Source organism: Ammospiza nelsoni, chromosome Z (genome assembly GCF_027579445.1).
Source record: "Ammospiza nelsoni isolate bAmmNel1 chromosome Z, bAmmNel1.pri, whole genome shotgun sequence".
NCBI lineage: Eukaryota > Metazoa > Chordata > Aves > Passeriformes > Passerellidae > Ammospiza > Ammospiza nelsoni.
The window spans coordinates 77143102-77156661 of NC_080669.1; the positions used below are offsets into that span (position 1 = coordinate 77143102).

The 13560-nt window shown below is 41.8% G+C and overlaps 1 protein-coding gene across 2 annotated transcripts; it reads right to left on the reverse strand.

Moving 5' to 3' along the window:
* Positions 1-490: 490 nt before the first annotated feature.
* Positions 491-12873, reverse strand: DNAJC21 (DnaJ heat shock protein family (Hsp40) member C21). Of its 2 annotated transcripts, none has more exons than XM_059492250.1 (12): positions 12771-12873; positions 12538-12631; positions 11584-11707; positions 10564-10686; positions 7225-7529; positions 6072-6223; positions 5645-5732; positions 5252-5410; positions 4549-4588; positions 2503-2696; positions 2047-2119; positions 491-1025 (listed from the first exon to the last, which is right to left on the reverse strand). In XM_059492250.1, the coding sequence occupies exons 1-12, from the start codon at positions 12865-12867 to the stop codon at positions 864-866; spliced, it is 1611 nt and encodes a 536-aa protein (XP_059348233.1). In that variant the 5' UTR covers positions 12868-12873; the 3' UTR covers positions 491-863. The 2 variants fall into 2 exon arrangements, with proteins under 2 accessions (XP_059348233.1, XP_059348234.1); XM_059492251.1 differs by having other exon boundaries at positions 2503-2693; positions 12771-12870.
* Between the last annotated feature and the right edge of the window lie 687 nt (positions 12874-13560).

The window sequence follows — 13560 nt, forward strand, 5'->3', positions numbered from 1 at the left end:
GCCTTTAAACACAAGCGTAGTGCCTTTCCTTAGAAATCAGAACAAATTAATTAATTCATGTCATTCATTTATTTCTCCCTCACTTATTCCAGCAAGGCTGTTCCGCTCGACCTTTTTTCCCCAACACCTGCCACAGAGGTAACTGTACAAAACAAACAGCAATTGTCAAAACTGGTTTAAACAGCTTTGTCATCTAACTTCTTCCCTTCTATCTGCTGCTTAATGTAATTAAGTAATTTGAAAATGGCAGAAGAAGAGCCCGTATCTTGGCAGTGCTTCATATTTGATAGAGGATCAAGAATCAAAGAATATTCTAAGTTGGAAGGGATCCACAAGGATCATCAAGCCCAGCTCCTAAGAGAATGGTCCATAGAGGACCAGACCCATGACCTGGGTGTTCTCAGCACCATATTCTCATCAACAGAGCATAGGCCCTGCTACTGGCTACTCACCCTGAGCTGAACCCTCTCAAAAGAAAAGCAACAGCACACATGTCAAAATAATTTATTATTTCCTCTGTGTGGAAATAATCCATGCAGGTTCTACAGGAACACAGGGTGAATAGCTTTGAATTACTATTTCCCCACCTGTGGTGTGAAAGCTGCTCAGGGTACAGGTGGCCTGGTGGAAGGAACATCCACCTCTGCCCTGACACCAAACCATTCTATAATTAAAGGAAGGCTTTTAAGAACAGAAGAAAGCACAGAGTCTTCCACAAGACAGTATTCCTTTTGTGCATCTTCATTTTTTAACTACATTGGTATTTGCCTTCTTTGTTTAAGTCCAGACACAGGCAGTGTGCATGTTTCAGTTTTTTCAGAGTGTTACTGTACAATTCTGAAGACTGTCACTACAGCAAAGTTCTATCTGTTTTTACGTTTCTCTTTTTTGTTTTTGGTGTTCACAGCTCCATTTACAGTTGGTGTTGTTGCTCTTGCATGTCCTGTGACTTTCAGGTGCTCAAACAATTTATTTCGGGATGGAAATGTACAGTTGCAGGTTACACAGTGGATAGGAACTTCATTCTACAATGAGAAAAAAAAACCTGAATGCTTCACACTCATATTGAATACATCATCACTATAATACACGAATTTCTTGCAGACAGTTTCTCCTTGGCAATGAAGCAGGACTAAGCTGTTTGTTTCTATCATCAAGATTTCATTATTCATTAACAATTAAGCACATATTTTTTAACAAATAATTGCAAATATAACTTCATTATATTTCAAAGTGCTTTAAGTAAAATTAAGAATGGAAGCCTTGCAAATCTAAGTAAATCTTTACTATTCAAAGTAAAGAATAGTTTTGATCTCACCTGACCATCCAGGTAGGTAATGCTTTGGGCTCTGAGATGCAGTGAATTTAGTATGTCTTAGCTGTAGTTCTACAAAGTTTTGCTCTCTGGCAAGCATCAATATTGAGATAGATGCAAACAGTACTGGCCTGTCACGTGCTGGGTGACAACAGCTCTGTCCCCAGCTGTTTAATCATTTGAACTGCCTTGCACACAGAGCTTTACCAGCTCTCCTAGAAATGAAGCTGAGTCCTGTATTTCTCTGTGAGGACAAGAGCTGAAGTTTCAGTTCTATCAAAATCACAGGGACAGAATTGGTGGACTGGAGGTGACCAAAAAATAGCCTTCTTTGTAATTATATGACCCCCACCTTTTAGCCCTCCTGTATAGACAGGCTGAGAAAGATGAAGAGAAGGCTCCAGGGAGAACTCATTGCAGCCTTCCTATGTCTTAAGGGGGCTTACATAAAGCAGAGAGAGTGACTTTTTATACAGGCAGAGTGACAGGACAATGGGCAATGGCCTTAAACTGACAGAGGGCAGGTCTAGATTACACATTATGAAGAAATTCCTTACAGTAAGGGTGATAAGGCATTGGCATAGAGAAGTTGTGGATGCTTCATCCCTGGGAAGCGTCCAAGGCTAGGCTGGATGGGGCTTTGAGCAATGTGGTCTACTGGAACTAGATGATCTTTAAGGTCCCTTCCAACACCTAATGCTATTTTAAGTAGCATAAGTAATTTGACATACCATTGCTGAGCTCTCTGAAGACACCTTAGCAGACTTTTTTGCTTCCTTGGCTTTCTTCCCTTTAGACTTAGTGCTGCCAACAAAGAGGAGCTAAAATCAGTGCACAGGAACATTTAGCATTTACAAGCTTTTTCAATTTTCAGTTTTCAATAACTCTGCTGCTTTCCCCTGTTCTTGCTTCCCGCAACAAAATGTAAGTGCATCCAGAAAAAAAAAAATTAATTTATACAGTCAACTGTAAATCTCAGAATGTTGAATCAGCTCCTAGGAAGTGATATGGTAGCAATCTGCAGTCAAATACCACCTCCAGAGAAGCCCCTGCATGCTTTGTTTAGTATCGTATTTATTCAAACCAGTTTTGGTGAGCACCCCCAGAGCCCACATTTGAGAGTACATCTCTCCTTGTTTGACAATACCAAACACGACATAGTGACTATAATGTTGCAATCAACACACCTTTTTGCTTCACTTTTTGTTTCATTCTCTTGGCTGACATCATCTGTAATGCCTGTGTCCTCTGACACAGCACATCTTTGGCCATCATTTACCAACTCCTCTGTTGAGCCACTGTCCTTTTCCATGCTGAGCACCTCCTTTTGTTCAACTGTTTCTTCGTCAGCACTTTGATCAAAAGAGTCCTCGTAACTCTGCTGTCCAAACAAAAAAAAAAATCCAAGTTAAATACTTCCAGTTCGTCAGTGATATGTTTATAGTATTATACTCATTTACCTCAAACATGGGTGGGTTGGGAGGAGAGAAAGCCATGGACCCTCTTAATTTTACTGTGTGTTTTCAGTGAGACTGTAACATGTAAAACCTTAGTTCTCCTGTTTTGAAAGATGAGGCCACCTGCGGTGAAGGGAAGAAACACCAATAAAACAGCCTCTGAAACTACAGAAGCTACTACAGTAACTTTTAATTATACACAGGGTTCATCCTGTTCTGACTACTATTTCTTATTTCACACATAGTGGCTTATAACTTTGCAAAGGGTTAATTATTTAGACTGAAGTTTTCTGTGCCAGACAACTGCATTAGGAACCTGGAGCCAAAATAACTGAGCTGACTGAAATTAAGTAGACACACTATATTTTCCTTCCCTAGCAGATATCAGCAGCTTTTTCCATGTGCCAGATTAGACTCAAGACATGGTTTGGCAAAATATCCACTTCCTGTCTGAAGCAGAACAGCAAAGCTCCCAATAGCACAATAACAAATTTGACCTAACACCACATTAATGGAACTCTAACCACCTCTAGTGCAAAGTCTCAGCTACCTGAAAAAAACTTGGCTAATCCTAACTTCAGGAAAAGAAAAAAAACCCACAGAGATTCCCAGTACTCCACAATGCTTGTCAGAGGATGGAGGTGAGGATTTCCCAGCATAAGACTGCAGCTTGAGCAAGGCAAGAGTGGCACCTACTGTCCAGGCTGTAGCAAACTGATGGAACAGAGCCACGGTGACTGTGTGCCACCTCCGCAGTGAGAACAGACCTTCTGGTCTCACACAGAGGAGGAAGGAGTTAACTGAAGCCTCACGGCCTGCACAGAAACATGAAGGTCCCGCCAATACTCGGACTATGCAACTGAAGCAGCCAATGTGAAGCCAGGAAGCTTCAGCTGCTTGAAAGTCTCAGAAAAGTTTCTTAAGGACAAGAGATAATGATGGAGTGTGAGAAGGCAGAAAAGGTGAACAGAGAATAGGAAATCAGAGGGTAAAGCATGGAAGAGGCAGGATCTGGTACAGACAGCTCACTGGAACAAGGCTAGGACTCAGGAGTAAGTACTTGAAAAGGATGAAGCTTGAGGAAGGCAGACACAGGAGCATGCTGACTGTGACACCCCTGCCACTCAAGCCTGAAACAGCTTGCTCTTGGTGAATTTCACCTGCTGCTGTCATATCACACACAGACTCAGATCCTGGAGTAACACAGACTCCAGGTGTTACTTTTGCTTGCAGTTCAGGAAAAAGTTGGAATGGATGTGTTCATTCCAACAACTACATTGCCAGCAGAAAACCAATACTGTGGCAGTCTTTTTGACCCCCTCTAAACTAGAGATTAAAAAACAAAACATTATACCAACTCCTACAACTAAAGCCAGAAGTGACCACCACATTGGGCTCTTAATGCACCATGGCCACTACTGGTCTTACTGACCAATTCCTTCCATTCTCCCCATCTGCCTGTTTCCACCTGTTCTTCTTATACTTCAGACTACAGCTTTTTTAGAGTCGGCACCACATATTAACATCTGCACTAACAGAATGAAGTGAGGTCTATGATATTACTATCACAAAATACAATTATAATAAGTCTAACAGAAGTTATTCTGGTGGCAAAAAATAATTTAAAGTATTTTTAATAGTTTAAAATTCTGTGGAATTTCAAGCTCTCCTATTCTGCAGGACAGAGAAATAATTTGTCAGGAGTTAAATGCGAGTTTTCGGCTTCTTAAGAAAACTGGGTTGTAAAGTTCCCAGAGTATGATTATGACTACATACCTTCATTGTTTTCTGCTTCTTCCTTTGTTTCTTTGAGAGTCTGTAAAGATAATTTTAAAATTACCTTTTTTTACAGAAAACCCCCAAAACCCTAGGTTTTCTAAACCTACAGGATTTCTATAAAAGTATAGCTTGATAGTATAATCAAGCTATACTTTTCCTTGATCCTCTTAACATGATATTAGGTAGCCACAAAAAGAAAGTTACTCATGCCAGAAATAAAACAATAGGTCTCCCAAACTACTCACTGCATTTAGTAAAACATTTGTTTTGCTCAGACTGAACCCAAAGATACTAGTGAGATAGCTGGAATTGTGCTCTGGCTGTTTAAAAAAATTAAGTCGTGTAACAATTCTGATTTTGAGCATGCTCGTTTTCCATTTATGCCACCAATCAATTGACAGTAAGTACCAAATCAATAAGCACTAGCTCTGTGGAAGTCCCTCTGCTTGAAAATAGCAAATCTTTCTTTTCCTTAACATACAACTTTAGGTAGCAGAGAAAACATAAGTCTGTTGTTTTATGGCACTCAAATGTAGTCATGCACAGGCATGTGTTTTACTGGAACTCTGATGCTAAGAAGTATTTCAAATTGCACAATACTGAGAGCAATGCAGTGGCAAATCATCAGGAGCTCCCTCTGAAGGCCACTAAGACTTAGTAAATCATGAGTCATGATAAAATTAAAAACAATTTCACGTACTTCTGTTTGGGTATGTCTTCTGTTTCTTCCTCCTCTTTGGTCTGTATTCCATCTGCATCATCTGAAGACACAGCAAATTTCCCTTCCTCCTCTTCCAACTGCTGTCGTAACAGCGATACCATCTCTCGATGCTTCTTTGATTTCTCGTGATTTTTCATGCTGTGAAGACCAGATTGTTACTGCAGGTTGCTCTGAGCAAACATAGTTATATTTACATAAATTAACAACAGGCCCATTATCCAGCACTACGAAGTATGGAAAATTCTGCACTGACAATGTCTTTACTGGAAAGACAACACTCATTATGTGAAGTTAAAAATTCTCTAAAATGCAGTTTTAAATAACTTAAAATCCAACACCTTCACCCACAAATCCCCAACCACAAATACTTACGCTTTCTCAGTTTTTAACAATTTGTCACAAGCAGGGCAGTACAGACCATCAACAAGTTCAGCTTCTTCAGTTTCATCATTCAGTTTGTCTGAAGAGATCAGCAGGAATCAGAGAAACAAAGTCAGATCAGCAATTTTTAAACAAGGTGCTCTTTAAGCCCCAGAAAATAGTCACAGCACTGACATTCAATTTCTCCAGTACTACTGACACACAGACAGCTCAAGATCACCTCAACAATCAGACATTGGTATAAATTAACAGCTGCAGCTTGTTCAAACAAAAACACCAGAGAGGGACAGACTCTAGTCCAGCATCCTCAGAGGGAGGGAGTGAGTTGCATTACATCAGAACTGTGAATTTGAGGCTGTAAGCGAGCCACACTCATACTGCAGTGACTCAGTAGATATCACCTCCATACACACCATACCTTCAATGCTTTTTGTCTCCTGTTCTTCTAATGCATCTTCACCACCTGATCCATCTCCAAATTCCTTTTCATATTGTGCCTCCATCTCTTGCAGCTCTCTCTCCAGATCTGACATAGTTATCCAGCTCTGCTCTTTGTACTGCTCAGCAAGCCTGCAAGCAGAATACAGTAACTTCTACACTGTGTCCCTGAGATGGGAACTAGGGGAACAGTGTAACTGAAAGATAACTTCTACCTAAAGATAATTGTTCTTCTTCCGCATCACAGGAGGAAAGTTCTGAACATATGATGGAGCACACAATTGGAAATCTGACTTAATTTGTGATGTCAATGGGCACCTCTGCACTGTAAGCAGTTTTATTAACATAGGTGGGTCCTGGTTGCATTTCAGGCAGAACATGCTGAGCAGCATGGTCAGTATCAAGCTGACAGCAAGGAAGTCATCTCAACCTACTCTAAGATCCAAACTTACAGTAAAACAGGGCACCCCCAATGAAGGGAATGATTGGTATCCTACTTTATTGATTCAGAAGGCTGAACAATTGCTTTATTAAACTATGTTATATTACTGTACTATAACTAGGTTATATTATACTGTACTATAACTACACTACAAAGAATACTAAAAAAACCTTGTGATTGTCTCCTGACAGTCAGGACACAGCTTTTTCCAACTGGCCAAGGAAACAAAACAATCTTCAGTAGAATTTAATTGACAAAACACTTCAGGTAAACAATCTTCTTAACACATTCTACATGTGCAAAAGAACAGGAGCAGCAAGTAGAGAAAAGAATTGTTTTTCTCTTCTTCTCTCTTTTTTCTAGGAAAAAACTCTGAGAGAGATAATTATGTCTCTCCGTTCAGAGAATGTGAATGCCACACAAACTCAAAAAAATACAGGACAACAAAACCCACAAGCACATTACTCCTTGACTGTGCTATGGGAATGTACCATCTCAGTTTTCCCAGTTTAAGCGTGCCCCAAATTACCAAATATGGCATCTCAGACTTGAGACCAAAATTAGTATGTAAAATTTTCAGGGATGTTTAAAAGAGCAAGTGGAGCTACTATTAGAATCTAAGTCTATACTATATCCTCATGGATAATTTCTTCAAGTTAAAAAAATAATAATTTGTTTGACATGTACATACTTGGCTTGTTTTAGCTTCTGTTGCCTCCGAAATTCTTCTGCTTTCCTAGTTTTTTCTGCATTTTGTTCTTCCACAAGCTTTCTGTGAGCCTGTACTCTTTTATCCCTCTTACGAATAAAGGCTACTAGCTGACGGATCAGCTCATTCCTCTCTTTCCTTGCTTTCTCCCTTGTTTTCTTGTTCTCTTTTTCCATAGCTCGTTTCTCCCAGCGGTTTGAGGCTTGTCGTGTGTCATACTCTTCTTTCCAAGCAAAGTTTTTCTGTGTACAGAAACTCTGCCAATATGCATAGAAAGGGTGGACTACCTACAAGAAAAAAACAAAAACTAAGTCACTTGTTGAGGAGGGACAGAAAAAACAGAGAAGTAATTCAGAGCTTTTGTAACCCTTTTTTCTGAACTTCTATACAGGCCACAGTTTTGCCTCAGAGCAATGAAGATTTAGAAAAATTCCTAACATCATCCTTGAAGTTTGAAAGCAACAACCTCATCTAAACTATTACAAACTGCAACTTCTAAAAATATCCCCCAGCAGGACTGGATCACGCTGACACTAGTGTCCAGTTACTTAGCTGTCCTGTATTTCTCCTGTCAAACTGAAAAGCACAATCAGAATCACACATGCTGCCTGCAAGCTGGTACTTACCTACAAACATCAAACATACATTAAACACACACTCCACATTACACCACAGCAGAGGTCAGCCACACACTTGCACAGCATAAAAAAAGCAGCAAAACAAAAAATAAATACATAATGCTATTTCTTCCTTGTATATTCTCTCTGCTTCCCGAGCAAGACAGAAATGAAAAGCCCTTGATGACACAACAGCAAGGAGCTGTGACTTGCACAGTTTAAGAAATGGCTATGTGAAGAAACATTTACTCCTGTTTTGTTAGCAAACTACATGACTGTAGGCTAAAATTATGCCCCCTAGCTTTCATATTAGAATAAAAAGTGATTGTTACTTATTCTCCTCCCTTTTACTATTCATGTGTAAATGCCGGACTAATAATGTGGCCTCACAATCACCTTGGGTTTGTTCTTTATTTCTCTCCAAATAATTATTGTCCTTCAGCACTTTGTATATTCAGCAATCAAGATATGCCTAATCTCCCTTCTTACATTACTTGTCCCATCAATCTTCCTTTTTACTACTCACTTCTATTTGCCCAACTGCTCATATTTTGGGATACCTCATAGAAGTATTTAACCTCATGGTTTCATGGTTTTTTTAGTCAGTTCTGTTCTTCCTCTGCTATTTTTGTTCACAGAAACTGTGAACAAAACGATCAATTGTTATTCACAGGAACAACTCAACAATAACTTCCAGCAGCCTATCTACATGTGAAGTTCATGGCTGTGGCTTCTGGCAGGTAAGTCACTACAATTTTTCTCAGCTATCACAAAAAATAACCAATAAACATTCATATTTCATCCAATAACCTAAGTAATATTAGACTACCTACCAGAGATTTCTGCTTCAGAAGAGGATACTTTTGTGCAAAAGGATGCACACCCACCAACTGATGACAGGGACCATGCTCCTCTTCACCAGATCTATAGGGTGGGATTCTCCCCATTCTCAGCAGCTACCTCAACAACCTGCACATGTGTGGCACTCAGCAGCAGCCTGAACAGCAGCCCTTGCTGAACTCCCAAGCGGATTTTGTTTTGCCTACTACTTGTACCTGGAGCTGATCATTTTTGTTGACCTGCAAGTCTTCTCTTCCCATGAATGCTTGTGAACTCACGGCCTTAAGAATATCTTTCCTGGCTGCTTTGCTCTGACCAAGCTGCCTCTCATGCTTCTTGTGAACTCACAAAGCAGACCAAAACACAGAGCATTCACATCACATATTTTAAAGCCCTTGTATAGTTTTTGTAGCTCCCTTCTAAAACTCCTTTCCCATTATATTCCTACTGCGTAGAGAAGTGAGCACTGCAATGCTGGAATCCTCTGACAGTATAATCTCTTAGTCTGAATATAAGACAACAGGGAAAATTACCTTTCTACTTACCAGAAGCTATTTCCTATAAAATACCCCTAGGAATCCCAGGGGAAGGGTGGGGGGGGGGGGAGAAGTGAGCACTCTGCTTCCAGAACAGCATGAACTAGGCAGATGGCAAAGCATGTTGATCAGAATTCCAGTCCTTTTTGCAGTTATTAATTGACATAAGCATTAAAGCTATTTTGAGTCTATAATCTTATCTGTCCCATGGACTCAAAAGAAGCAGTTTTCAAAAGATGTGTCAAGATAACAACATTAAAAGACATATTTTAGCTGGTCCAGACATACTATGTATTCTCCTTGGGAAAGATTTCCATTCATTAAGCCATCCTGTAACTTCTCCCCATATCCAAACTTCTCCCCATATCCGAACACCCTTTCTGGCACTTCTCAAGAAGTTTGATTTGTAACTTTTGTTTCCAACTCCAGTCAATTTTTGTACCACTGAAGCTACTAACTTTTAAGGTATGAATCAATTCAAATTTCATAAATAATTATCCATACAGAGAAAGTGACAGGGAGAAGAACCACACTAGAAGTAACATTTGAGTGCACTTCATACTGTGCAGTTACTCCCTAGGGAAAGTGTTATCACCTCAGTTTTTAATTTCAACACAGAAATACTGGTAACCTTAAAAAAAATCCTAAATCTGATAGTCTGATATATTATAACAAATAGTTGGCAAACCAGGTGACAAGAATTCAAGTCATAAAAGTACCCATACACTTTCTTTTCTTTCTTCACAGAGGAAAGCATGCAATTTTTTTCTGAATCAAATCTGACTATAAACTAATTGCAGATGACAATGTGATCATAATGGCAGCTCACACTGCCAGTCAACATCACATCTACTTTCTAAAGGCTCTGCTACACACTAAGTGCTATGCAGTTTGCCTGTATGAGGCAGGATACTACATGCTGCAGGAAAAAAATTAGCTCAGTACCCCTGTCTGTAACACAAGTTGTGTTAAACACTGGTAAACTACTCTCATCAGGAAACAAAGAAAACATCCATTCATTTGCTTTATAGGTCTTGCACTAGACTTAAGTTCTACTGGCAGAATTGATGGTTGTCCCTGTGAAGCATCTGTCTGACAACTCACCCAGCAGGCCTGGCTAATACTGTACTCCAGCAGGAAATACCAATTTTAATTCACATAAATATGAATCAGACCACAAGCACTTCCTTTGCTGTAATGGTCTACAACAGTAGAAAATAACCACAGATGCATGGCATTCAGAGATCAGAGGGACCCCTCCTTTGGGACAAAGTAATGGTTTAACTCCTGCAGGTTTACCTGCAGTTCAGTTTTACACTTGTCCTTACCGTATCATAGTCACTATGGGAATATCCAAACATAGGGAATTCTTCAATATCTTCCTGTGTCATATATTCCAGCTCTTCCTTCGCAATCTTCTCAAAAACTTGTCGATACACTGTAAAGAATCCCTGAAACAAACAAACAAACAAATAAAAAACCCTTTTGTGTGGCACAGTAACACATGTACAAATGCTCAGGTGCTGTCTATTTTAGAAAAACGTTGCTACACTGCAAGAACAACTCAAAACCAGAATAAAGGCCTTGTGAGCACTTGCTGAGGTACAAGACCCTTCCTAACAAAGTTCCACTATCTCTCATGCCTTTTATTTCCACCTTCCTCACACGGTCTCTGTCTTCTTCAGACACGTAGTTAAACACTGATTTTAAAAGAAAATTTCCATATGCTGGAGATGGTGATAAGTTCCTAGTTACATAGGATCAAATTCTGTGGAAGCTCCAGACATAAAATTCACTGTTAAATATCCTATATTTTTCTAAATTAATATGTTACTAACTGACTACCAGTACAGTAACAGAAGGACAGGTAAGTATTTCCTCTGGTGGATGCTTTTCTAATCACCTAGAGCTTTTCAGTATATTAAATATTATTAGTATTTTAAAATCCAAAGGGAAATTCAAAAATCCAATAGGGAATTCAATTACAGCAAGCACACCTTCCCCCAAAGGCTACAGTTACATTGCTTTTCTGTTGTTTACAAGATTCTTGCTTGAGAAAGTTATTTCTAAATAAACAGATGGTATGGCAAAGCCCTGGAATCCTTCACTATACAAGATAAATAAACAATATGCACACATCTGTAGTTGTACAACATAGCTGGACATTTTGATTAAGTAATTGTTGGACAATAGGTAAGATTAAAGCCTCCTTACACATCCAGGTTAAGTTTTCTCTTGGATTTGTGTAAGCTGTGCTAACAATTCTACATATAACTTTAACACAAAACAAATGCTAACACTTATAATGAAATTTAAGCTGATTAATTAAAGATTAATTGATAGCTTACCTTTTCATCATCCCCATATCCAGAGTAGCAGCTAACAGTGAAGTAGTGCAGCAGATCCAAGCTATCATCTTGATAGTCTCCATCAGCTCCTCCTTTCAGCAGAGCCTCCCTGTGACTATCATACCTGGAAAAAATCCACAGCATCAACGATGTAGAAACACGGAACACCCCACAGTGCTGATAAACTAACACAGTACGCCTATAACATCACTGTATAGCTTAACCCACTGTCTGTAATTCTCACATCCAAACTCTTCAGAGAGTAAAAAATATGACAGTAGAAATTCCCTCTTAACCTTTATTTTACTATTATTTTATCTGCAATACATATAGCAATAATTCCTCAAGAGCTAGCTACCTATCAATTGCATTTGAGAAAGATGCCTCACAAGACTTTCAGAAAGGGGTAGGGCATTACTTAAATCACCCAATACTTGCATGCACTCAAATATCCTCAAATCATACCCAAACACATAAAAACGGAAAACCAGTCCAGTATTCTCAAGGAGGACAAACACAGGAGAGGTGAGTTTGGCTGTGTAATCTGGTAGATGCTTCAGCCCACGTGAAAAACAAGCTACACAGAACATTTACAATAGTGATCCCTTAGAGATGTGTATGTGTGTATTTCAAATTAGAACGGGACACCGGTACGCACTGCCCGGGCCCTGAGGGCTGACTAGGGCTGCCCTGAAGAGCCGCCCGGGGAGGAGGAGCAGGCCCAGCCCGGCTGTCGGCAGGGCGCTGCTGGGGCCCAGCACGCCCTCAGCTCCCGGCACACCACGAGGAGGGTGAGAGGGCGAGCCGTGCCCCTCCACGGGGCTGCAGGGCTCCAACTCCGGCAAAACCTAAAACCAGCCGGCTGGCCCTGCCCACGCCTGCCTAGGACCAGCACAGGACAAGCCCTGGCAAGTCCGGGCTAATAAAACCTCAGCCAGGCCAAGCGCCGCTCACCAGGCCCGTTCCTGTGGGTCGCTGAGCACGTCGTACGCCGCCTGGATCAACTTGAACTGCTCCGCTGCCTCCTCCGCGTTCTCGAGGTTTTTATCTGCAGGACAATTTAACGAAACCGTGTCAGCTGTGGTCGGGCTCGGCGGCAGCAGCCGCCCCGCCGCCCCCGGCACCGAGCCAGGCGGCAGCGCGGTGCCCCCGCGCCGCGCGGGGCCGGGGCCGGGCCCGGGCCGTACCCGGGTGCCAGCGCAGCGCCAGCCGGCGGTACGCCCGCTTCAGCTCCTCCTCGGCGGCGTCGCGCCTCACGCCCAGCACCTCGTAGTGGCACTTCATGGCGATGGCGGCGGCGGCCGGCGGGGCGGGGCGGCGACACCGGGACAGCGGGCACTGCCGCTCGCGCCGGGAGGGGCGAGGCGGCAGCGGGAGGAGCGAGGCGGGAGGGGAGGGACCTGAGGCGCGGTGTCGGCCGGCTGCCGGCGGCGCCTTGGGAGTGCTTCAAACACTGGCTGTCCGATTAACCCGACACCTTGTGCTGGAATGCACAGAATCAATGAGGGTGGAAAAGATCTCCGAGATCATCGAGCCCTACCCGTGACCCAACACCACCGTGTCAACCAGACCGTGGCACTGAGTGCTACTCCAGGGTTTTCTTGAACACCTCCAGGGACGGTGACTCCACCCTCCCTGGGCAGCCCATCCAATGTCTAACCAGCCTTTCTGTGAAGAAATTACTCCTTATGAACAACGTTAACGTCCCCTGGCACGGCTTAAGGCCAGTGCTCTTGTCCTAATTCCAGCTGCCTCAGAGAAAAGTCTGACCCCAACCTGGTCACCCTTTCCTTTCAGGGAGCTGTACAGTGCAATGAGATCTCCCCTGAGCCTCCTCATTCCCAGAGTAAATACCCCTGCTTCTCTTAAGACCTGTGCTCCAGGTTTTGTTGTGCTTCACAGCTTGCTTTCCTTTTTCTGAATTTGCTCCAGCACCTCAAAGTCCTTCCTGAACTGAGGAGCCCAGACCTGAACACA